At 52.3% G+C, this 25,307-nt stretch overlaps 1 protein-coding gene across 13 annotated transcripts in view; it reads right to left on the minus strand.

Moving 5' to 3' along the window:
- MORN1 (MORN repeat containing 1) overlaps positions 1 to 25,307 on the minus strand; it is a 66,105-nt gene that overhangs the window by 25,619 nt on the left and 15,179 nt on the right. For 5 of the 13 annotated variants that reach the window (XM_035307448.2, XM_078330109.1, XM_078330106.1 and 2 more), the window contains 4 exons: positions 22,602 to 22,698; positions 21,170 to 21,334; positions 9,428 to 9,551; positions 7,444 to 7,610 (listed from right to left, as the gene is read on the minus strand). In XM_035307448.2, coding sequence (XP_035163339.1) covers positions 7,444 to 7,610; positions 9,428 to 9,551; positions 21,170 to 21,334; positions 22,602 to 22,698 — 553 coding nt within the window. Of the gene's footprint in view, positions 1 to 1,666; positions 6,963 to 7,443; positions 7,611 to 9,427; positions 9,552 to 21,169; positions 21,335 to 22,601; positions 22,699 to 25,307 lie in introns of those variants that run through there. The other 8 variants (XM_035307449.2, XM_078330110.1, XM_078330105.1 and 5 more) reach the window with 5 other exon arrangements.

Below are 25,307 nucleotides of genomic sequence, written 5' to 3' on the forward strand. Positions count from 1 at the left end.
TTGGAAGCAACGTGGTATCTTTTTATACTATGTTTTCTGGGACAGTCGCTCTATATGATGTGATTCCCAGAAGAAGAATTTATAGCACAAACACTCCTTTAAAAATACGGCTCTTCCATGCTACTCTGCCGTAATTAACCATAGACAATTAATATTTGAAGCTGTTATCACCCCAACAGGCAATGAAATTCTCTGCTGTACATCCCGACACTTTCACTGGCAAGACTGAATTAGCGGGAGAGGGCACCTTGATTTTTAAAATCATCTTACAATAATGATTGATTCTTCATAGATCCCATCTGATGAATACTCAAAACCATTTGTCCAACACATGAAAAACAGAAACCACTCAGATCCATTGAAAATATTCACTGGGGGCCAGGCGCGGTGGCTCAAGCTTGTAATCCCAGCACTTTGGGAGGCCGAGGTGGGCGGATCACGAGGTCAAGAGATCAAGACCATCCTGGTCAACATGGTGAAACTCCGTCTTTACTAAAAATACAAAAAATTAGCTGGGCATGGTGGTGCGTGCCTGTAATCCCAGCTACTCAGGAGGCTGAGGCAGGAGAATTGCCTGAACCCAGGAGGCGGAGGTTGCGGTGAGCCGAGATCGCGCCATTGCACTCCAGCCTGGGTAACAAGAGCGAAACTCTGTCTCAAAAAAAAAAAACAAAAAAAAAGAAAATATTCACTGGGAGTGTTTCGTGCACTTAAAAAAAAAAAAAAGAAAAGAAAAGCAAGCTGATGTCCTCTCAAGGCCGTGGCTTCTCTATGTCCCCAATTCACAGGGGATTGTCTGAGGCGCTGCGGCCCAGCCGGCCTGACAGCGGCTACCCGCCATCGCAGCACCTGCACTCCAACTCAGTGGCCCAAATTACGGGGCCCGGGGAGACACCCCACTGACAACAAGGGACACAAAAGGGCTCCTAGCTGCAAGCTGTGGGTGGGAATCACAAAAGGTGAAGAGACTAAATATAAAAGTCCTTTGAATATAAAATCAATGCGCTTTGTCACTAAAATCTGGGTGCTGTAATTCAACCAAAATAGGTTTTAGAATATCTGCTATAGTCTGTCTTGGAAATTGTCTTTTCTTCTCAACGAAATGCAAATCCTTGTTTGAAAGTTAAAAACAACTAAACAACGAAAATATTTCATATCAACAAAATAATCAAATATGTGATGTGCAGTCATGTATCACTGACATTAGGCCCAGAAAGAGAACGAATTTGCCCTCTTGGTCGATTCATTTGTACAAATGAAAGCCAGGTTTCCGGAAGGTTTCTGGCTGCTGTCGGGTCAGGGAGGAAAGATGCCTGGACCCCAAGTCCATGCCAGTTGTGGGAGGAGTGTGAGTACCCGGGAGGCCTGTCCCTGAGGTGCAGACGGCTGGGCTGACCTTCCAGCCTCCTCCATGGACAGGGGAGCAAGACCTGTGCTCCTTCCAACCTGAGCATGGGAGCAGGGCTGGAGCGCTCCTGGGGGACCCTGGTGGCCTTGACCCAGCAGGAAGTGGCTTCCGGGGCCCAGAGACCTCAGGGATGGCTCGGGGTGACAGGGGGCAGCACAGGCATGCTGGGCGTCCGTGGCAGGTGCTCATCTGCCCCTAGCTGTTGCCCTGAGCTTCAGAACACGCCAAGGCATTGGCAACTGCATTAAAACGCGAGGTGGCCTGGCGCAGCTTTATTTCAGGTCTGACTCAAGTCCATGCTCTCTCGAAACCCTCCTTCCCTCCCTTCTCTCCCCAGGACAACCTGACCTCTGCGTCCCAAAGCCCAAAGGATGTGAAGTCTGGAGGTGGCGGAGAATGTTCCAGTTCTTGTTTGTGGCAGGTGGAGCAGGGCAGGGAGGCAGCACAACCCACTGGTGGGGCTGGCCCAGGTCTTCACACACAACCTCTAGGCAGAGGCCACAGTGAAGCCTGGTAGGTGTCCTGCCAGCTGAAGTCCAGCTGGGACCAGCGAGGGTGCTGCGTGAGCACAGCTGTCCAGGGTGGCCAAGTCAGAGCCCGGCCCACACTCCCCACATACTCAGCCTGAGCATGGGGCTTTCACTGCTGAAGTGGCAGACTTAGAGTTCTGTGGAGATGGGGGTGAGACTTCAGGCTGGCTCGGGGTCACGGCAGGCCACCTGCTTCCTTGTCAGAGATGAGAGTGAGGGTGTGACCTCTGGCTCCCTGGGCTCCTCCTGCAGGGGTGGCTGGAGACTTAGGTCCTTGCCCGCCAGCCTTCTCCAGGACTTCCCAGCTGGTTGGTGAAGCAGCGGGGGCCCAGCAGGGGTGCGTTCATGATAAGCTATTTGGCAGATGGCCAGTTGACTGGCAGCCTCCATGCTCCCCTTCTCTGGTAATGGAGTCTTCGCCAGCACTTTGTGCTTCTTGTCTCTGTGTGGCCTTGTGTGGCCCTGTGGCTGTGTGGCCATGTGGCCTGGTGCGGCCGTGTGGCCATGTGGCCTGATGTGGCTGGGCCGTGTAACCAAGTTCTGAGCAACAGCAGTGAGTGTTGCGCCTCCAGGAAGCTTCTTTAGAAGGGGGGCGCCCTTCTCCTTGCCACTTAGGCTTCCCCCTTTCTGCTGGCTGGAATAGGGGTGTGACAGCTAGAGCCTGTGCAGCCATCCAGGACCATACGGTGGCGCAGGAAGATGACAGTGGCAGAAGAGGCAACAGGAACTGGGGTCCCCAGTGGTTGGGGAGGGAGCTCACCTCTCCCTCAAGCTCTTATGTGTGCGAGAAGTCACCATGGCTGGGCTGAAGCCACCCTAGTGTGTTTGCTAAAAGCAGTCACATCTCATCTTAAGCACACGGCCTGCCGGGAGGAAGTCACATGTGGCAGGGCCTTGAGGACACCTGGTTCAGGCAGCACTGGGTCTGTGGCAGGGAGCGGCCAGAGGGCTTGGTGAGAGCTGTCCTGCTCTCTGGCTATGGCCAGGTTTTGTTGCAGGTGGGCGTTACTAGTGTCCCTCTCCTGCAGTGAGAGGGACGCCCAGACCTGGAGCTTCCGCCATGGATGTGCGTGTCTCAGCCACCGGATCAGAGGAGTACTCAAAAGAAGCCTTGACGGACAGGTGCCCTGGAGATTTTCTGGCCCAACTTTCTCTCAGGCCTCATGTTGGATTATCTTCTGGCCTGAAGCTCTCTGGCCTGACATCTCTGACCTGCACGTGAGTGGCCATTGGGGGAGGTTCTGGCTGGTGGCTGGAGGACACGTGGACACTCAAAGGCCCACGGCCAGTGCCAGGCTGGCAGGTTTCTGCAGGTGCTGTCTCTGCAGCCACAGGGCTGGATTCTCACTGGGCATCCTGTGTCCCATGGCCCCGGCTGTCTCACAGGTAAGCACCGAGGTGGAAACTTGAGGTAAGAACCTGCACAGCCACCCTCGGCCCCAGGACAAGCTGCAGGCAAGACCAGAGGCTTCAGCGGGGCCACCTGGGAAGAGGAAAGGATGCCCATCCAGGAGCCAAGCAGGCAGCACAGTGATGGGGCTAGGGACGAGTGAGAATGCAGAGTTCACACTCACAAGGAAATGATTCCTGGCGTCTGTTCCCTGGACACGCGGGGCAGTCTCAGATCACCACCCTCTTTTGTCTTCTTTTAGGTAGATGGCTTAAAGCAAGCTGGCCCTGGCCCCGCTGGCAGGTGGTGACATCTTGCTTGGTCCTAGGGCCTCCGTGGGGTGGGGTCTGGGCCCGTCTGGAATCCACCAGAGCTTCCGGCCCTGAGCAGGAGTTGCTGACTAAGGGAGGGGCTCTGGGAGCTGCCTCTAACCTTGGGGTGACTGGTGGGCCCAGGGCGATGGAGTTGGGTTCCTGATGCAGTGGGGCTCTCCAGCCTGGGGCCGACACCTCCGGGCCTCCCGGCCAGGACTCCTCTTCCGAAGCCATGATGGTTTTAGTTTTCCCTTACTTAGAGATGAATGCTGTCCTGGTTGGAACTGAAACTTCAAAATGACTCCGTTTCCTCTGCAGGGGTCTAGGCCAGCATCCTCAAGGCCCCAGGCCCAAGGGCTGTGGTGGGGGTGGGGCTCCAGGTACTGAGTGGGACCCTCTGCCCAGCACCCTGCTGTTCCAGGCTGGGGAAGCCTCATCTCCCCACCATGTCACAGGGTGCTGCGACGGTCACATGTTGGGGGCAGACTTTCAATGGGAGATGGGAATCAGGAAGAAAAGTTTGTGTCGACTGTTGCAGGGAATGAGGGTAGCAATTCACGGGTCGTGCTTTGGAAGCGGCGAGCCTGATGAATCTGTCCTGACTGGGTTACGGATTGCACAAGACTAAGGAGGCCGGGTGCGGTGGCTCATGTCTGTCATCTCAGCACTTTGGGAGGCCAAGGCGAGCAGATCACAAGGTCGAGAGATCGAGACCAGCCTGGCCAACATGGTGAAACCCCACCTCCAACAAAAATACAAAAATTAGCTGGGCATGGTGGCGGGCAACTGTGATTCCAGCTACTCTGGAGGCTGAGGCAGGAGAATCGCTTGAATCCGGGAGACGGAGGTTGCAGTGAGCCAAGATTGTGCCACTGCACTCCAGCCCAGCAACAGAAAGAGACTCCAGCTCAAAAAGAAGAAAAAAAAAAGACTTAAGAAAGAGAGGGGAAGCCATCCTGGTGATGTCCATCGTAGACTCTGAGACAGTGGAACCCCTTACCCGGGCCCGGCCTTCCCACTGTGCTTGGCCTGCGCACTTTCCCGCCAGGGACCTGGATTTCACATGACACCCAGCAGCCCAGGAGACTCTGCCAAACCTGACAGTGCTCCCAAGGCATAGGGTCTGATGCTTGGTCCTGGGGGATCCACGTGGGGTTGCTGGACAGCTCAGCTGTCTCGGTAACTGCCCCTCCAGAGGAGGGCTGTGTGGACTGAGCTGCCTCTGGGCGGGGCTGCAGCACATGGAACAAGACATTGCTTAGCAGCTTCGCCCAGAAGGGACCTGTGGACTCAGAACTACCTGTCCAGGTCCTGCTGGGTCCTTGGCCCAGTTGCCGAGATGGGAGACAGACAAAGCAAGGACGCTGCCAACCATGCCAGGGAAAATCTGCCCAACCAGCCCTTCCCATGAGGAACTTATCCAGTTTTAAGAAAAGGAAAATAAAAGCAGCCTGGCGTGGTGGCCATGCCTGTAATCCCAGCACTTTGGGAGGCCGAGGCGGGAGGATTGCTTGAGCTCAGGAGTTTGAGACTATCCTGAGCAACATGGCGAGACCCTGTCTCTATAAACAAACACAAAATATTAGCCAGGCATGGTGGTTCGTGCCTGTGGTCCCAGCTACTCCAGAGGCTGAGGTAGGAGAATCAACAGTGGAGGCTGCAGCAAGCAGAGATCATGCCACTGCACTCCAGCCTGGGTGACAAAGTAAAAGCTTACAGGGCGTGCCCTCCGACTCCGACCCCAGCCTCCGTCTCTTTGTCTCAGTTTGAACTTGACTGCATCGGACCAGGCCAGGCTCCTCCGCTCCAGGCCGCCCCTGCACAGGCCTCAGTCACCCTCCCTTTATGGATGAGGAAACTGAGGCACAGAGAGGTTCGGCTGCACACTGGTGTGCAGACAGCAGCCCAGCCTTCCAGGGTTGGTCTCGAATGCACTCACGAGGCCCAGGCAGAGCTTCCCACAGACCTGCAGAGCTCAGAGCAAACTCCAAATGTGTGGGGTTCAAGCCTCAGCAGGTCTCACAGAAACAAGCATGTTCCTCTAGGTGTCCCACAGGAAGTGTCTTTTGTGCTGGAGAATTTATGGCTGCACAGTCACATCAGAGCCAAGCCAGAAATAGCCTAAGCCGGGCTGGGATTTGGGGAGGCCCCAGGTTGGGTGTGCCCAGACCCAGGCCGCAGGGCCGGTGCAGGGCGCCGGGGGGTGGGGTGTGATGCAGGCACGAGGCTGGTTTCAATCGAGACCTTGGTTCTTGGCTCCAAAAATCTCTCCAAGTAGAAGGCGTGGCGCCCGGTAAGTGTTTTTATGCAGAAATATGAGAGCTATTCCAACGATGTGGTGTAAAATTGCTTCTATAAACTGAGGTGAAGGCAGACGAGGGGGCGAGGGCTGGGCCCCCCCACCGTGGCCCTGCTGGCCCGAGACTTTGCTGTGTTGGCCTCCCGTGGAGAGGTGCTGGGTCCTGCTGCCCCACCTGGGCCCCCCGCACTCTCTCTTCTGTGAAAGACACCTGGGCCCTGCTGCTCCTCTCACAGCCATTGTTTGGAGGGAGGCTGGTCAGATCCTGGAAGAGTGAGCTCCCTGCAAGTGCAGACCCCCGAGGCTCTGAGGCTCCAGGGCTTCTGTCACTAGCTGGGTGAGGTTTCCAGCGCAGGGGTACAGGCACCAAAGGTGGCCCCGCTGGCGGAGGCGCCTCCCAGGGTGGTGAGGGCCATCTCGCTGCCGCTTCCCCCACCGGCTAAGTCTGGATCTGGGCTCACCACCGGCTCTCAGATCTGCCCTGCGCTCCTGGACCCAGGAACCGGTGGCCTGTGCCCTTCCCAAGCAGCACCCCAGGCTCAGATCCTCACCGTCGCGGCTGGGGACCTCAGCTGTCAGCTGGGCCCTCTTCAAAGGCCCCCAAACTCGAAGTGCCAGGCATTTGTCCAGTGGGGACCCCTGCACCTGACCCCCGTTTATTGAGCCTTGAGGTGCAGGGCTGTGGCGAGGAGGACCCAGCGGCCAGCAGCACTGCAGGGCCCCCCAACGCCACCAAGGGTGTCCCTTGACTCCGGCCCTGAGCCGCACCCCTTGAGTTTACAGCAGGCTGAGCTGCACGGGAAGACAGAATGCCACCAGGCGCAGTCAGCTGCAGCGATGAAGCTTCCATTCAACTCCACGAGCAACGCTGGAAGGATCCATGCGAAGCCCAGGCCGCACATTCTCACCTGGCCCAGCCTCGGGGGCGGGGTCGGGTGCTGGGGGCTCTGCCGGAGCACCTGGAGCCTCATCTCCCTGAAGAAACTCGAGGCGTGGGGAGTGGCACCCGTTTCCCTCCTGGCTGCATCAAGAGAGGCCTGAGCATCTCTGCACGAAGTACGGGAAACCCTAATCTCAAGGGAGCAGTTGGCAATGTGGCACCCCAGAGCCGTGGCTGGCAGCCACTGTGGGGGCTCCTGGGTGGCAGGAGTGGCTGGGGCCGTGTCCAGGATGGCCACGGGCCTCCAGGCCTGAGTGAGTCTGCTGTTCTCAGCCAGGCAGACCCAGAACTCTGCCCTGAGAGGACCCCACGAGGCTGCAGCCCCTGCCAGGCTCAGGGCAGACGAACAATCGACCTGAGCATCCTCAGCCGCCAGGGACTGGTTGTCTGGGGTGTGGACCGGCTGGCCCTGCCTCCTTTCTCCCACGTGTGATGACTGACCCCAGGCGAGGCTTGCTTCCTCGCTGAGGCCTGCTCCGGCCTGGTTCTGGGCCCCTACGACCCCGCACTCCCTTGACTGCTGGGGCCACCCACCCCTAGCAGGTTTGTGAACTCCACTCACCAAGTTGGTCACCGAGGGTGTCCTCCTGGCCATGGAGGGCATCCGAATCCAACTCCTGGTCTCCCCCAGGCAGGGGCACATCGGCTTCTGCACCTCCCCTGGCAGCTCTGGGCCCCAGCACCCCAGCTTCGGAGCTGGACACAGGATAGGGGATGCATTCAAACCCACTGCAAAGGAAGGGGAGCGGCTTGGCTCTGCTCACCCCACAACAAGCTAGGGTGCAGTGAGACAGCGTGGCCCATGCCCTGCACCCTGGGATGTGCCTAGCACTGAGTCCAGGGAGCACTACTCAGCCTCTCTGGTGGTAGTGGGGTCTCCGGCTGGGATGGGACCAACAGAGACCCAGAGAGAAAAAGGCCTCGCCAGGGAGAAGACGGCAGATCTCGGCTTGAGGGAAGAGCTGCCTGCCGCCCCCGTTATTATTTATGATGATTCCAGCAGCGTCGCCTCTGGGGTGTGTTCTGACTCTGACGGTGGGTCCAAGTTTACCCCAAATGCTCAACCATCCTTAACTCTGGAGAAGGGCTGGTGGGAAAGGGAGCAACAGTGCTGCGGCTCAGACACATCTGATAGCTCAGGCACTGCCAAGTTCTGACTACGAATGGTACAACTCATGGATTTCCATGTCGTGGGGCTTAGAGTGAGGCCTCCTCCTGGAGTCCTGCAGCTTAGCCCTCTGCATGTGGGTTCGTGAGCAACCTGGCCTGGTCCAATGTGTTCCTGGGAGGCCTGGTGAGTGTGTGTGGGGAGTGGCACCCCCTTTCCTCCTGGTTGCATCAAGAGAGGCCTGAGCATCTCTGCAGCTGACCACCCTCCTGGGAGCACCGAGGGCTGGGGTCCTGATGTCTCCACTCCAGACACGGACCCGTGCCCGGAGGCTTGGGGGCCGAGCGCTGGGGGAGACTAGGGCCTCTGACCAGGGGCTTGCTGTCTCAGAAGGCAAGAAGGGCCATGGCAGAGGTCAGATACTGAAATTCAAGGGAGCTGTTTCCTTAAACAGACATCGAATATTTCGTTTATCATAACCAGGGCTTAGTCCAGGGAAGAAAGAACAAGGAATTAATATGTCTAAACCAACTCAAATGGTAGAGTTCTCATTGAAACGCATTCTCAAGGTGCCCAGCCACCTTCACACAGGATCGTCAGGGAGTGGGAAGCTGGCCTCCCTGCCCAGGCAGACTCCTCTCCCCACAGACACTGAGGGATTCCGGGCCTGAGACCAGGAGCAAGCCCCCAAGAGTCCACCTCTGAGTCCCCCAGCAATCTCTGACCTGGGACAGCTGCGGCCTCTGGAGGTGGGCAGGATCTGTTGTAATACGCTTTGAATGAGAATGACTGGAGGCTGGAGGGTGGAGGCTGATGTGCCTATAGGCAGTATCATGGGCCAACAATCACAGCTTATTCCCAAAGTTTATGAACGGGTTTTTAAAGATGGCTGGCACCATGGCTGGGGCCTGTAATCCCGGCACAATGGGAGGCCAAGGCGGGAGGATCATTTGAGCCCAGGCAGTCAAGGCTGCAGTGAGCGTTGATTGCTCCAGCTTGGGCAACAGAGCAAGGCCCTGTGATGAGGAAAAAGCTTGTTTGGAAAGAGAGGAAGGAAGGAAGAAAGAAGGAAGGAAGGAGGGAGGGAGGGAGAGAGACAGGGACGTCAGCCAGCCTTACTCAGGAACACAGTGGTATGGCCGAAGCCCTGGCCTTTGTGGCTCGGCCTGGCTCCCCTTCCTCCCAGGCCCCTTGCCATCTAGGGGTGCCTTCGTCCCTGTCTTCCCTCCACTGCACTGTATGTCTGTGTCTGGCTGGTCCTGGCTGCGCCCAACCCTGCATCAACCCTGGTGGGTGGGGAGCACGTGGGCAGCAACAGAGCGAGGGGCGGCGGGGGCTCCGGGTGGAGCTTATTCTCATCCATTCCTCCTGAAAGCTAAGGAGGGACCCCCTGGCCCCCTGCCCCTCCCAGGGCATTACCAGCGTCACTTGTACTCACAATGGGGTCTGGATGAGCGTCTCTTGGTTGTCTCTGTCCACTTGGAAAAAGCTGACCTCAGAGTAAGCCGGCAGCTGCACATATCTGACAGCCGCTGAAATCCGCAGGACCCGGCCGCTCTCACCTTCCAGGAGACAGGAGCAGGCCGTGAGCACTCACAGGCACCCCAGAGTGGGGTGCATGGGTGCAGGCTCACCAAGACTCCACCCGTGGGCAGGGGCTCGGGGCAGGCCTCTGGGACACATGTTTATAACAACAGCAGGGCCACATTTGCCGGCGGCTGTGACTGCTGAGGACCCTGGCTTGCCTTCTGTGGCCTCTCTGCTTCTCTCCCATGCCCTGTAGGAGTGTCCTGGCCCTGGGATCTCTGGGGCTGGCCACACTCACCCCAATACCTCTGCACCCCTCACCTCAGGTCCTGGATCCCAAATCTCCACCTCTGGGCCTTGGGGAGCCCTGGCTCTACAGCTGCCCTGGCCCAGGGCCAGGACACTATGGGAAGGCCTTTCCGAGCCAGCCAGCCTCATGGGTTCACCTCGGGCACACCCAGGCCCTGGGCTGGTCAGGGGTGTGGGGTGGCACTGGCACTTGCAAGTTCCTGGAGCCTCCATCTTGGTCCTCGTCACCCTGGTGGATATAAGGCTCATCTCCCACCCTGACCTGGGGGGATGGGCTCCCCCCTCCACCAAAGTACCCAGCACAGGGCCTGGCACACAGCCAGTGCCCACTAAATGCCAAGCCATCTGCTCCAGGTGCAGGTGCCTGCACTCCATCACTCCTGGGAACCTCGGGCTGCAGCGGCCCCCAGAGGACCGTGCCCAAAGAGTGGATATCACTGTCCCTCTGAGTTGCCAAGCATAGATGCTCTGGGCCCTGCTGGGCAGGTGGAGGTGGTGGAGCTGGGTATTCAGCCAGAAGACCCCATGTTAGTGGCCAGATAGCAGGGAGGAGTGGCTTGGGCACTGTGGGTGGAGGCAAGATGGCTGTGCTGAGAGGAGCAGGGAGGAAGAGGAAGGAGGCTGGGCGTGGTGGCTCACGCCTATAATCCCAGCACTGTGGGAGGCTGAGGCAGGCAGATCACCTGAGGTCAGGAGTTTGAGACCAGCTTGGCCAACATGGTGAAACCCTATCTCTACTAAAAATACAAAAATTAACCAAGTGTGGTAGTGGGTACCTATAATCATCCCAGCTCCTCAGGAGGCTGAGGCAGGAGGATCGTCTGAACCCATGAGGCAGAGGCTGCAGTGAGTTGAGACCATGCCACTGCACTTCAGCCTGGGTGACAGAGAGACTCTTTGTCTCAAAAAAAAAAAAAAGAAAAAAAGAGGAAGATGAAGGAGATGAATGGATGGGGGCCCCAGAGTGGATACCGAGCTTTGGGACAGGCCCCCAAGTTCACAAAGGAATCGGGAAGTGACCGCACTTCAGTGACATTGGCACTTGGACAAAGCAGGGCCCAGGCGGGCTCCCACTTGGGGTGGCCATGGAGGGGTGACCTCAGAGCCTGGGGCTGTGCCTGACCACCTTGCAGCCCCAGCACTAGGTGCAGGTCCAGGGCCTGCTCACATGCATTCTGAGGTCATGGTCACATGGAGGAGGGTTCAACAGGAAGCTAGCTCTTACCTTACTAAGATCTGCAAAGGACACACGACTGGGAAAGAAAAGACGTCAAATGTCGTGTAAAAACTCCAATGCATGCCAGGCGCGGTGGCTCAAGCCTGTAATCCCAGCACTTTGGGATTACGGATGGATGGATGGATGGCGGGTGGATGACGAGGTCAAGAGATTGAGACCATCCTGGTCAATCAACATGGTGAAACCCCGTCTCTACTAAAAATACAAAAAATTAGCTGGGCACAGTGGCACGTGCCTGTAATCCCAGCTACTCAGGAGGCTGAGGCAGGAGAATTGCCTGAACCCAGGAGGCAGAGGTTGCGGTGAGCCGAGATCGCGCCATTGCACTCCAGCCTGGGTAACAAGAGTGAAACTCTGTCTCAAAAAAAAAAAAAAACAAAAAACAAAAAACCCTCTAGCACAGCCTGCTGGACTTCTGTATGGGGATGGAGTAACTGGGACTGACTGACACCCCTGGTTCAAACAATCAAGAAAGCAGACAATGTGCAATGAAACTTGATCACCAGAATCCCGGACACCTCAGGACAGTGATCCTTGAAAGAAGTAACAAGCGGTGTGGACTCTACAATCACCCGGCCACTGCCTTAAGGAACGTGCAGGACGAGCTGCAGAGAGGAAACTGAGGCAGAGTCCAGTTAAACCCCTCAGCTGAGGAAAAAAAGAGCAGAGACCCCCGGGAACAAGATACACAGTCAGAGTTTTAAAGTTCAAAGGGCAGAGCAGCAGAGGAGAGAGGACGCTGAGCAGAGGGAGGAGGCTGCAGGCCTGCAGGAGCCGCTGCAGTATTCAGCGGAGCACTGGTCGGCGCACACAGAAGGAAACTTCCCGAGGCTGGGGAAGAACCACCTGAAGAACCAGAGGGACCGGGACCTGGGGCTCACACAGGACTGGGCATAGCGCCTGTTCTCAGCCAGGCTGGGAAAATGGAGAAGTCACAGGAAGCCGGGGCAAGCTCTCAGAAGGGTCTTTCAACAGTCATGGGGAGCAATTGGTGTGAGGCAGACGGGTCTCCAGCAGCCCTAACAGATCATAAAGGCAAGACCCGAGAGCATGCAAGTGTCTCCATTCACGAGCTGTACCCCAGAACAAAGTTCGAGATATTTACAAAAATATCCAACACCCAACGAGGTGAAATTTACAATGTCTGGCACCCAATCAAAGATTACGAGGCATGCAAGGAATGCAGGAAAGCGTGGCCTGTGACGAGGAGAAAAATCCATCGACCGAGAGTGGCGCAGAACTGACTCCGATGTTAGAATCAGCAGTAAAGGACGTTTAAACCTTCCTATTACAACTGTGTTCCATGTTCAAAAGTTGAATCGAGACACAGAATATATAAAAAAGAACAAAGAGCCAGGTGAGGTGGCTCACGCCTGTGGTCCCAGCACTTTGGGAGGCCGAGGCGGGCAGATCACCTAAGGTGAGGAGCTCGAGACCAGCCTGGCCAATATGGCGAAACCCCATCTCTATTAAACATACAAAAAATTAGCCGGGTGTGGTGGTGTCTGTCATCCCAGCTACTTGGGAGGCTGAGGCAGGAGAATCACTTGAACCTGAGAGGTGGAGGCTGCAGTGAGCCAAGATGGTGCCATTGCATAGCAGGTTAAACATTGCAGAAGAAAAGGTTTATGAACCTGGAAATGCAGCTGACCCTGGGCCAACAGGAGTGAGCCGCTGCGCCTAGCCAATTTTTGTATTTTTACAAAAATTAGGGCCGCTGACCCTCCCGCGGTTGAAAACCCATGTGTCAATTCTGACTCCCCCAAAGTGTAGCTGCTATAGCATACTGTTGACCAGAAGCCTTGTTGAGAACAGAAGCTGTGAACACATATTTTGGATGTTCTAGGTATTAAATGCTGTATTCTTATAATAAAGTAAGCTCGAGGAAAGGCAGTGTCATGAAGAGAATCAGTAAAAAAAGCATGGCCGGCGGGCACAGCGGCTCACACCTGTAATCCAGCACTCTGGGAGGCTGAGGCAGGCAGATCACAAGGTCAGGAGTTCAAGACCAGCCTGGTCAATATGGTGAAATCCCATCTCTACTAAAAATACAAAAATTGGCTAGGTGCAGTGGCTCACTCCTGTAATCCCAGCACTTTGGGGAACCAAGGTGGGCAGATCGCCTGAAGTCAGGGGTCCAAGACCAGCCTGACCAACATGAAAAAACCCCATCTCTACTAAAAATAAAAAACTAGCTGGGCATGGTGGCGTATACCTGTAATCTCAACTACTCAGAAGGCTGAGGCAAGAGAATCGCTTGAACCTGGGAGATGGAGGTTTCCGTGAGCCGAGATCATGCCATTGCACTCCAGCCTGGGCGACAAGATCAAAACTCCACCTCAAAAAATAAATTAGCTTGGTGTAGTGGTGTGCACCTGTAATCCCAGCTACTCGGGAGGCTGAGGCAGAAGAATTACTTGAGCCTGGGAGGCAGAGGTTGCAGCGAGCCGAGATTGCACCACTGCACTCCAGCGACAGAGTGAGACTGTCTTAAAAAAAAAAAAAAAAAAGTGTATTTCCTATTCATTATGTGGAACCGGATTATCATGAAGATCTTCATCCCTGTTAGCTTCACACTGAAGAGACTGAGGAGGAGGAGGAAGAAGAGGGCTTGCTCTTGCTGTGGGGGTGGCTGAGGCAGAGGAAAACCGTGTATGAGTGAATCTCACAGTTCAAACCTGTGTCGTTCAAGGTCAACTGTACAGCTATAGAAGGCATTCCGAACAAACCATGGAGGAACAAAAGAGTAAAAAGGAAGGAAGAAAAGAAGGAAGCGACTTCAAGTAGCCTAATTGTGGGTAACACATGGGAGAGGCTGTGCCACAAAAACTACTGGAAGAAATAATGATTGAAAATTCTGCAAACTGAATGAAAACACCTGAGGTCAGGAGTTGGAGAGCAGCCTGGCCAACACGGTGAAACCCATCTCTGCCAAAAACACAAAAGTTGGCCAGGAGTGGTGGCAGGGACCTGTAGTCCTAGCTACTTGGGAGGCTGAGACAAGAGAATCACTTGAACCCTGGAGGCAGAGGTTGCAAGGAGCCAAGATCATGCCACTGCACTCCAGCCTGGACGACAGAGTGAGACTCTGTCTCAAAAAAAAAAAAAAAAAAAAGAAAGAAAGTAAAAGAAGAAAAAAGAAAGATACAGTAGGTTCTATGTTCTATGTCTGGCAAAATTATCTATAAAAAAATGAAACTTTTGGGAGGCTGAGGTTGGAGGACCAACTGAGGTCAGGGGTTTGAGACCAGCCTGACCAACATGGTGAAATCCCGTCTCCACCATGTTTAGTAGAGAAATCCCGTCTCTACTAAAAATACAAAAAAAAAAAAAAAGAAAAATTAGGTGTGGTGGTGTGCACCTGTAATCCCAGCTACTCCAGAGGCTGAGTCAAGAGAATCGCTTGAATTTGGGAGGCAGAAGTTGCAGTGAGCCGAGATCCCACCATTGCACTCCAGCCTGGGCTACAGAGCAAAACCCTGTCCCCTCCTCCAAGAAAAAAAAGAAACTAAAATCAAGATGTTTCCAGACATACAAAAGCAGAAAGAATTCATCACTAGCAAACCTGTACTACAAGAAATGTTAAAGGTTACATCCTTGGAGGCAGAGGAAAATGAGAGCAGATGGAAGTATGGACCCACAGAAGGGGTGAGAAGCAGCAGAAATCGCAGCGACGCAGGTCAGCAGAGGAGGCTGTTTTTTGTTTATTAAGTAAACATTAAAACCTAAGTGGTCATTTAAATAAAAATAACAATGTATTATTCATTTTATTATATAAGTGAACATAAAATGTATGAAAACGCATAAAAATTGGGAGTGGCAAAAAAGGTGTACTATTATACAGTTTTTACTAGTAAAGTAGAATTACATCTCTTGAAAATAACTGTGTCACAGCTTGCCAGGAGTAAAGAATAAAATAAAAAAGAAAGAAAGAAAGTGACTGTGTTAAGCCAAGTAGCTCTGCTACCCCTGAGATGGCAAGACCAACCCTTGCTCTTCCTCCTGCTCCAATACCTTGATGATGATCCCCTTCCACTTAATGAATTATAAAACCTTCAAGTAACCCCTCAAATAACAAAACAAAGAGTTAGAATTAATGTGTCAACAGAGGGTCAGGAATGATGCCTCATAACTATAATCCCAGCACTTTGGGAGGCCCAGGTGGGCAGATTGCTTGAGAGCAGGAGTTTGAGAGCAGCCTGGGAAACAGAGTGAGAGCCTATCTCTAAAAAAAAAAAAAATTTTTTTTTAAATTAGCCAGGTGTTGTGGTGTGCACCTGTAGTCCCAGCTACTCAGGAGGCAGGAGGATTACTTGAGCCCAGGAGTATGAAGCTGTCGTGAGCTACAATTGCACCACTGCACCTCAGCCTGGGTGAAAGAGTGAGGCCTTGTGTTGAAAAAAAATCAGAGAAGATAAAATGGAATCATAAAAAATGCCCAATTCATAAAAGATAAGAATAGATATGGGGGAAATAAATAGCTGGGGCAAATTAAAAAATAGTAAAATGGTAAATTTAATCCTACTGTGTCAATAACCATATTAAATGTGAATGGTATAAACAGTTGAGTTAAAAGGCAGAGATTGTTAGATTGGATAAAAAAGCAAGACGACTATATGCTTCCTACAAAAAGTACACTTTAAAAACATAAGCAGCTTAAAAGTAAAAGGATGGATAGAGCTACATTATGCTAATGCTCATCAAAAGAAATAAAAAGTGACCATGTTAATATCACAGAAAGTAGATGTAAGAGTAAAGGCAGTTACTAGGGATAAAGAAAGAAATTTCACAGTGATAAGAGATCAATTGATTAAACTACAAAAATTCTGGATGTGTATGCCCCCAATAACAGAGCCTCAAAATACATGAACCAAAAATTGATACAAATAAAAGCATAAATAGGCAAATCTGTTTTGTTTGGTTTTGTTTTGAGACAGGGTCTCATTCTGTCACCCAGGCTGGAATGCATTGGTGTGATCTCAGCCCACTGCAACCTCCACCTCCCAGGTTCAAGCAATTCTCCTGCCTCAGCCTCCCAAGTAGCTGGGATTCCAGGTGTGAACCACCATGCCTGACTAATTTTTGTATGTTTTAGTAGAGATTTTAGTAGAGATGGGGTTTCTCTACATTGGCCAGGCTGGGCTCAAACTCCTGACTTCCAGTGATGTGCTTGCCTCAGCCTGCCAAGATGCCTAGATTACAGGCACGAGTCACTTCACCCAACAAGGCAAATCTATTATAGTCAGATATTTCAGTATACTACTCTCAAGAACTGCTAAAACAAGCAGAAAATCAGCAAGGATATAACAAACTTAATAATACCAACAAAATTGACCTGATTTAGAAAATATTGTACTCAACAGCAGAATTCACATTCTTCTCAAGTGCACACAAACTCTTCCAGAAAACTGAAGAGAGACTTTTTCCCAATTCACTCATTCTATGAGGACAGCATTACCTTGATAGCAAAACTAGACAAAGACATTACAAGAAGAGAAAATTTCAGACCAATATTTTCATGAACAGCGATGCAGAAATTCCCAACAAAACGTTAGCAAACTGAAGGACAAGATAATTTATTGCTCTATTAAAAAAAAACAGAAAAAGAAAAAAGACCAGGCATGGTGGCTTATGCCTGTGATCCCAGCATTCTGGGAGGCCGAGGTGGGAGGATTGTTTGAGCCTGGGAGTTTGATACCAGCCTGGGCAACATAGTGAGATTCTGTCTCATAAAAAAACAAAAACAAACAAAAATACAATTAATTGGGAAAAGAATACTCTTTTTAACAAATGATCTTGGGACAAAATAGATATCCACATTCAAAAGAATATACAGCAGTTGGACCCCTTCCTGACACCATACAGAAAGATTAACTGCAAATGGTTTCTAAATGTAAAAGCTAAATATACATATATATTTATAATATTTTTATTATATATATTTAGCTTTTACATTTAGGAACTATTTGGAGTCAATCTTTTTATATATCTAAATATAAATATAAATATTTACCTTTCATATATATATATATATTTTTTGAGACGGTCTCACTCTGGAGTGCAGTGGCATGATTTTGGTTCACTGAAACCTCTGCCTCCTGGGTTCAAGCAATTATCCCTGCCTCAGCCTCTCAAGTAGCTAGGACTACAGGCACCTGCCACCATGCCCATCTGGTTTTTGTATTTTTTAGTTGAGACAGATTTTTACCATGTTGGCCAGGCTGGTCTTGAATCTATGACCTCAGGTGATCTGCTTCCTTTTTTTTGAGACGGAGTTTCACTCTTGTTACCCAGGCTGGAGTGCAATGGTGCGAACTCGGCTCACCGCAACCTCTGCCTCCTGGGTTCAGGCAATTCTCCTGCCTCAGCCTCCTGAGTAGCTGGGATTACAGGCATGCCCAGCTAATTTTTTGTATTTTTAGTAGAGATGGGGTTTCACCATGTTGACCAGGATGGTATGGATCTCTTGATCTCCTGATCCACCCGCCTTGGACTCCCAAAGTGCTGGGATTACAGGCATGAGTCACCACACCAGGCCTAAAAATATAAGATTCTTAAGAGAAAGCACAGGAGTCTGGGCTAAACAAAGTCTTCTTAGATATGACATCCAAAGCAACAAAAAGAAAAATAGAGAAATTGGGATTTATCAAAACTTAAAACTTGTGTGTTTCAAAGAACACCATCAAGAAACTGCCAGACTGCCCACAAAATGGGAAAAATATTTGCAAATTAGATATCTGATAAAGGACTTGTATCTGGAATATATAAAGAACTCTTAAGACATTTTGATGCAGGGCAGGTGAACTCCACAGAGGGCTTAGCCTGTGAGGGTTCTTGGCTTTGGTCAGGGAAGGATTCAAGGGTGAATGGGTGGTATGGGAAGGCCAGGGCTACAGCTCTGTGACTGCTCCTGTGGAGCAGCGCTACCCTGCAGGCAAAGAGCAGCAGCTCAGGGTAGAGTTGCAGCCATATTTATACCCACTTCTAACTGGATGTGGATTAAAGGGTGCTTTATGTGGAAATGTCTAGGGAAGGGACAGTAACTTTTGGGTCATCAGGTCATTGCCACGGAAAGGGGCGGTAACTTCCAGGTGTCACCAGGGTGATGGTAAACTGGCATGATGCGTTGGCTGGCATGTCTTACAGAAGGCTGCTTCTGCCCTGGCCCTGTTTTATCTAGTTCTCAATTTGATCCTGTGTCTCAGCCCCACTTCTGGCGTCAAGGGCCACCTCCTACCACCATTTCTCCAAATAAGATCTACAAATAGCCCAAGGCACACAAAAAGATCCTCAACATCCAGCCTTGAGCAAACTGTACATCAAAACCACAAGAAGGCTCCACCTTACACCCACAAAGATGGCTGTATCAAAAAGACAGACAGGCCGGGCGCGGTGGCTCACGCCTGTCATCCCAGCACTTTGGGAGGCTGAAGCGGGTGGATCATGAGGTCAGGAGATCGAGACCATCTTGGCCAACATGGTGAAACCTCGTCTCTACTAAAAATACAAAAACTAGCTGGGTGTGGTGGCCGATGCCTGTAGTCCCAGCTTCCTGGGAGGCTGAGGCATAAGCATCACTTGAACCCAGGAGGTGGAGGTTGCAGTGAGCCAAGATCATGCCACTACACTTCAGCGTGGATGACAGAGCGAGACTCCATCTCAAAAAAAAGAAAGAAAAGAGAAAAAAGACAATAGCAAGTACCGAGGAGGGTGTGGAGCTGTCGGAATCCTCATTCGTTACTGGGGGTGACGTAAAACCCTACAGCTTTTCATGTTTGGACTGAAAAGGAAGAAGTAACGTTGTGTTTATTTACAGACAACACAATCCTACATAGAGAAAATCCTAAGGAATCCTCCAAAACACTAGAATAAATGAGTAAAGTAAGTCAAAGGAAATGAGGTCAAAGGTCAGCACGTAAACATCAACTGCAGTCCAGAAACTTCCAAAACATGGTTCAGAAAATTCTACTCACGATGGCACAAAAAGAATACACCAAATGCATCAGTGCTTTAATTACTGTATTAATAATTGTACTAATAAAATAATTATGATTCAATATTGAATGAATAATAGATTATTATGTATTAGTAGATTTCATAAAGAAGGGCAAGATGTGTGCTGAGAGTAACAAGACACCTGGGGAGGGGAAGTAAGGACCTAACTCAATGGAGAGATGCTCTGTTTCAGGAACTGGAGGCTTCGGTGTCGGTGAGACGGCCATGCTCTCCAGAGGGGGTCAACGCACCCCCATCAACATCCCAGCAGCCTTTTGTTGTTGTTGCAGAAATTGGCAAGCTGATCTTAAAAATTTATACAGAAATGCGAAGGTCCCAGCAGAGTCAAGATAATTTTGAAAAGAAAGAACGAAATTGGAGGACTCTCCAATTGGAAAACGTGCTGAAAGCAACAATAGTCCAAATAGTGTGGTCCTGGCGTAGACTGAGGATACATCAGGAGAGACAGGCCAATGAGCAGAACTGGGAGTCCAGACAGAAACCCTGGCTCTTAGGGCAAACTGATTTTCATCCAAGGTGCAAAGCAGCTCAATGGTCAAAGGACAGTCTTTTCAACAAATGATGCTGGGACCACTGAACATCCCCATGAAGAAGAGATGAATTGAGAACTTTACCTTTTCCACAAAAATTAAACTGGATCACAGATCTAAATGTAAGAGCTAGAACTATAAAGCCTCCATAAGGCCATGAAAAAATCTTTGTGAAACTTGGGTTAGGCAAATAATTTTTAAATACAGTTCCCAAAACTATGATCCATAAAAGAAAAACTGGACAAACAGGACTTCGAAATTAAAAACTTTTGCTGTTCCAAAGACAGCATTAAGCAAATGAAAATATAAGCCACGGGCAGACAGAGAACATTTGCAAAGATGTATCTGATAAAGGGCTTATATCCAGGATAGGTAAAGAGTTCTGTGACTCAAAAATAAGAAGACAACCTTTTTCTGTTGTTTTTAAGCCTCTGTCGCCCGGGCTAGAGTGCAAGAGTGCAGTGGTGCAGTCACGGGGCTCACTGCAGCCTCAACCTGCTGGACTGAAGGGACCCTCCCAATTTCAGCCTTCTGCATAGCTGGGACCACAGGCATGTACTACCATGATTGGCTAATTAAAAACAATTGCGAGTTTTTTAAGAGATGGAGTCTCACTATGTTGCCCAGGCTGGTCTTGATCTCCTGGGCTCTAGTGATCCTCCCACCTCAACCTCCCAAAGTGCTAGGATTTTAGGCATGAGCCACTGTGCCTGACAGTACAATTATTTTTAATGGGTACAATATTTGAATAGACATTTCTCCAAAGAAGATAAACAAATAGCCAACAAGCACGGTGAGAGCTGCTCCTCATCATCGGTGGTGAGGGAAATGCAAATCAAAACCACGAGGAGCTACCACTTTCCACCCACAGGGCAGTTACTGTAAAAAGACAGAACTCCCAGTGTCAGGAAGATGTGGGAAATCCCAACCCTCATGCGTGGCGGTGAGACTGTAAAATGCTGCCGCCATTTTGAAAAACAGTTCAGCAGTTTCTTTAAAAGTTCAAACATAAATCTACCATGTGATCCAGCAATTCCATTCGTAGGTACATACCCGTGAGAAATGAAAACACACAAAAGCCTGTATACAAATGTTCACAACAGCACTGCTCATAGCCACCCAGCTGCAAACAGCCGCAGTGTACACCTGCGGATGAGTGGGGAGCAGACAGTGGCCCCTCAAGGGAACGGAAGACCATCCTCCCAGAAAGGAAGGATGTGCTGACACAGGCATGCGTGCCCACACACACATGTATACGCATGCAGACCTGTGCACACACGTGCAAGGAAGACACCCCTAAGCACACACATATGCCAGCACGCACATCACAGTATATGCACACACACACACGCCTGCACACACACCGAGGCACACACCCCTGCACACACACACATGCACACACATGCCTACACACACACACATGCACACACACCCATGGTTGCCCAACTGGCAGGGGTGCTGGTACGCCTGCAGCCTCTCTGCCAGGCTCTGGGCACAAAGGCTCTGCTCTGCCTCAGGAGCCACATGCGACATCTTGCCTGTATCTGCACTGCTTAAGCACCTGACACCTGTTTCTCTTCCGGAAGCATCAGACCGTCCTCCTGGAGATGCTTACTCTGGGCAATTTCCCCTTGGTCCTGCAGCAGCTGAATGTGCACCGAGAAGGGACAGCCTTGGGCCACTTCCATCACTTCCGGACCCATGATCACCATCTTCGTGGCTTGTTCTGGGAGAGGACGGAGTGTGGCTTTACTGGTGCTGAGTCAGCAGTGGGCGCCCTGGGAACCTACCAGAGCTCGGGGTGGCAGCTAGAACACAAGTGCATGCTGGGGCTGACCCCCAACAAGCCGCTGTGCAGAGGCACCAGCTGGGCAGCTGATATACTCGGACCATGAGGCTAGGCACGGCTGGCCTTGAGCACTGTGAAATAGAGTCCGGTAGACCCCAGGGGCCATGAAACATGGCAGAGACACTAGTGAGTGGTGCAGGACTGTCAGGTTTTCCTGACTGTGGAATGTTCTGGCACGTCTTCCTGCTGCTCAGGATTCAGGCCCTACATTCCCTGCATCTGAGTCAGCACCCTAAGGCGGCGACGGTGACTTCCCTGGGGCCTGCGGGGCATTGCTGTGGGTGCTGTTTAATACTGCATTCTGCTGCCAAGGTCCTTCAAACCGAGGAGGTGCGCGTGGATCTGCCTGAGGAGGTGCGCGTGGATCTGCCTGAGGAGGTGCACGTGGATCTGCCTGAGGAGGTGCGCGTGGATCTGTCTGAGGTGTGCGTGGATCTGTCCGAGGAGGTGTGTGTGGATCTGTCCGAGGAGGTGTGCGTGTAGCTGTCTGAGGAGGTGTGTGTGGAGCTGTCTGAGGTGTGCGTGGAACTGTCTGAGGTGTGAGAGGAGCTGTCTGAGGAGGGTTTGTGGGGCTGGCTAGGCCAAGACCTTTCATTTGCTCCTGGTGCAGAGCCGGAGTTGGTGCTAGCATCATCTGCACCTGTGTCACCAATTTGGTTCCAAGGTTTGGATGAGTGTTGTGTCTCTGAGCAGACTGACGCCTTGGGTATCATTGTTGTTCTGGAATCCGTGGAGCAGCCACTCCAACGCCACCAGGACACCATGTGGAGAGAGAAGGTGGCTCAGAGAGGCTGCCTCAGAGGCGGCCCAACTGGGTGGTCCTTCTGTGAGCCTGAGTCCCCCAGAGGTCGCATCACCGTGTGGAGGCCTCAGGGAAACTGGACAGAGGCCAGTTGGGGGACAGCACAACCCTAACCTGGCCACCCCCAGACACTCAGGGCTCAAGTCTGGGAGGCCCCACTGGCAGCAGGACCATTTCTGAGGTCGAATTAGACCATGTTTTTTAAACAGGGGGTGGAATTTCAGATTCTACTTGCCACATCCCTCCCCCGTGTGCTCTGGGTGTCTCCCATGTGACTGTCCCGTGGCCAGGGCCACCTCACAGCGGACCTCACAGTACCCACGGGAAGCCAGCTACACCTACCTACTGGGTGGCCGTTGATCCACAGCCCAGAATAGGTGAGCCCTGAGCAGTGGGCCATGCTGCCCAGTCCACTGAAGACGTCGCTGTGCCACTGTCCCTGCAGAGAGAAAGGCAGGCTCAGGCTGGTGGCTCCCAAGGGGCTTGCGTGGGTCCCTGCAAGGCACTGCGGCTCCCTGGGACTACCATGGAGCCCCAGGACCAAAGGCTGCTAGAAAACCACATTGTCTCAAGGGTCCTTGCAGCCTGTCCCTTGGTGGTGAGAAACTATGTTTCATTAGAATGTGATCTAATTTGCTTTGTAAAATATACTCCCCTTTGAATTTTAATGATGCCAGGAGGTATGGGAACAATGGCACAGTATATAAAATGCAAACAAAAACTTGAAGGGGCACATTTTAGCACAAAAATCCTTTTAACATACAGATACTGCGTTTGTGTCGTGTATCATAAAGGAGGCCTGAACCTGCAAAGCGCACGACTGTGGCGTTGGGATTAAGGTGCCCTGATTGTCTGTCACACTGCTCATTTATACATGAAGGGGCCTATTAAAACACAGTTTGAAAAGTCGTGCCTGTGTGCTTGCCTGTTTACTGCACACCCCAACTCTGCCTCCTCCATAACAAGCCTGGTTTCCAAGTCATACAACAAAGCCTGTGAAAATCATGGGAAAAGCATGGTGATTATGTTCATGGAAAATCTGAAGAAGTGGCATTTCATTTGACCCTGAATTACTTCCATTAGCAGAAAAATTAACCAAAGGCATGTTTTGCTTCTATTCAGTCTTTGGTAGGAGGTAATTGGGCTCCTGCTTCCCTGCCTGGCCCTACCAGGGTGCCTTTTTCAGGGGAGCCCCGAGGCAGCTGTGGCAGGTCTGCAGGGCGCAGCACGTGCCTTCCGGGGCCTCTCTACGGATCCGGGGACCTGGGATGCATAGAAGAGATGCGGGACACCAGCGAGGGCCTAGGGCCAGGGCTGAGGAGCCAGGCAGATCAGGGAGAAGGGGATGGTGCAGGCACTCTCTCTGGCCGCAGGGAGACAGGACCTCTGCAGACAGCCCTGAAGGCGACAGCCCCAAAGGTAATGAATGGATTGCTCCCAAAGGCTGGGGAAAGCGACAGTGCAAGAGGGGCTGTGGTGAGGGGCAGGGGGATAGTGAATTGCATTTGCAGATGGGCTAAAAAGGAGCCTCCAGGTCCAGAACATCAGTGGTGGGCGGGGCAGGGCAGGGCAGGGCGTCTGGCAGCTGCTGGCCTGGAGCATGGCTCGCGCCTCCAGGCAGGGGACTCTAAGACAACCAGTAGCCTTAGCCTGAGTGGGTGTCTGGCGGCAGTAAAAACACAGCTCTCAGCTTCAGGAACGGCCAGGCAGCTAGCTGGGGGTGCCAGGTGGGCAGAGGACCGGCTGCTGTCTGGACAGGGACCTTGCTCCTGAGGCTCTTGTCCCTCCAGCACGCAGACCCCAAGATCCCAGCCAGCACACACCTGGCTGCATTCCTGCCCTGTTCTGAGCTGAGTGTGCCACTGATGTTGGCCCCTTGGCCCAGGCAGTTGCCCTGAAGATCACAGCCCAGTTCTCTGTGCCACCCTGGGTGCTGGGAGAGGAGCATCCACACTGGCAACTACAGTGGGTGGGGGCCCCAGAGCCAACCGCACGTTGGGGTCGAGAGCAGTTCTGGGGTTCAGATACCAAGGACTGGCGCAGAGTCCATGGGCTGCACTGACCACTGCCTCACGGCTTGCCCGGGGGCCACGCCCTGCTTGGAGCCGTGGGTGCCCTCACATGCACACAGCACCTCCCCTCAGCCTTGCCCCCTTGGTTCTCTGTCCTGTGACTCTAGACATTCCCATCAAACTGAGCCAGAGTCCACTGCATTTGACTGGCACTTCTTGAGGGTCCCTTCCTGGGACCATCGTTCTCACTCTGCCTCTTATCTTGCTCACGCTGGATGGGGAGAGGCGTGAGTTGGCGCACAGCTGAGGGCTCTTCAGGGCATCTGCATCACTGTTAGTAATGAGAATGGCGATGGCTCATCTCTGCCCCGTCCCACCTGTTTGGCCTCTGGAAGGCACCCTGGGCTTTTAGGAGGAGGGAAATGGAGCTGCAGGGCAGGACTGGCACCAGCTGCCATGTGTTACCCAGGGTGAGTACCCAGTGAGGTCATGGCTGGGCAGGGGAAGACAGACAAACTCAGGGCATGAGAAACGCAGAGGTGCAGAGCCTACCTTTGGAGTGAGTGACTCTAGCCATGGTTGGTGTGGGGCTGCGGCACAAGTCTGGCTGGCATTGCCCTCCCCAGGTGTGCATCACCCACTGCTGGTGTCCAGGTGGGAGGCTGAGCCCGCGCAGCAGTGCCAGGCAAGCTTTGATGCAGCACTTGGTCAGTCCGAGCACATTTGAGTTCTCAATGCAACAGGCCCAATAGCACGGTCTGAATTCGTGTCTATCACACCTTTGACAATTCAGCTGTTTCTGTGGCATGCACCCCAAGCAGGAATAAGCAGGAGCTTATTCAGTAGGGTATAGGGGAGGCTCCTGATGCCCCTGCTGATGGCACAGACTGGGACACCAAGAGTCCTGGAGTAGCTGCCTCCCGCCCAGGCCTCGGGGAACACCCAGGCACAGTCCAGGCCAATGCCTAGCGTGGAGAGCCATGCGCAGAGCCTCAGCTGCAGAGAGGCTGGTGCTGAGGAGTGGGCATGCCACCAC

This window comes from Callithrix jacchus, chromosome 7 (assembly GCF_049354715.1).
Source record: "Callithrix jacchus isolate 240 chromosome 7, calJac240_pri, whole genome shotgun sequence".
Taxonomy (NCBI): domain Eukaryota; kingdom Metazoa; phylum Chordata; class Mammalia; order Primates; family Cebidae; genus Callithrix; species Callithrix jacchus.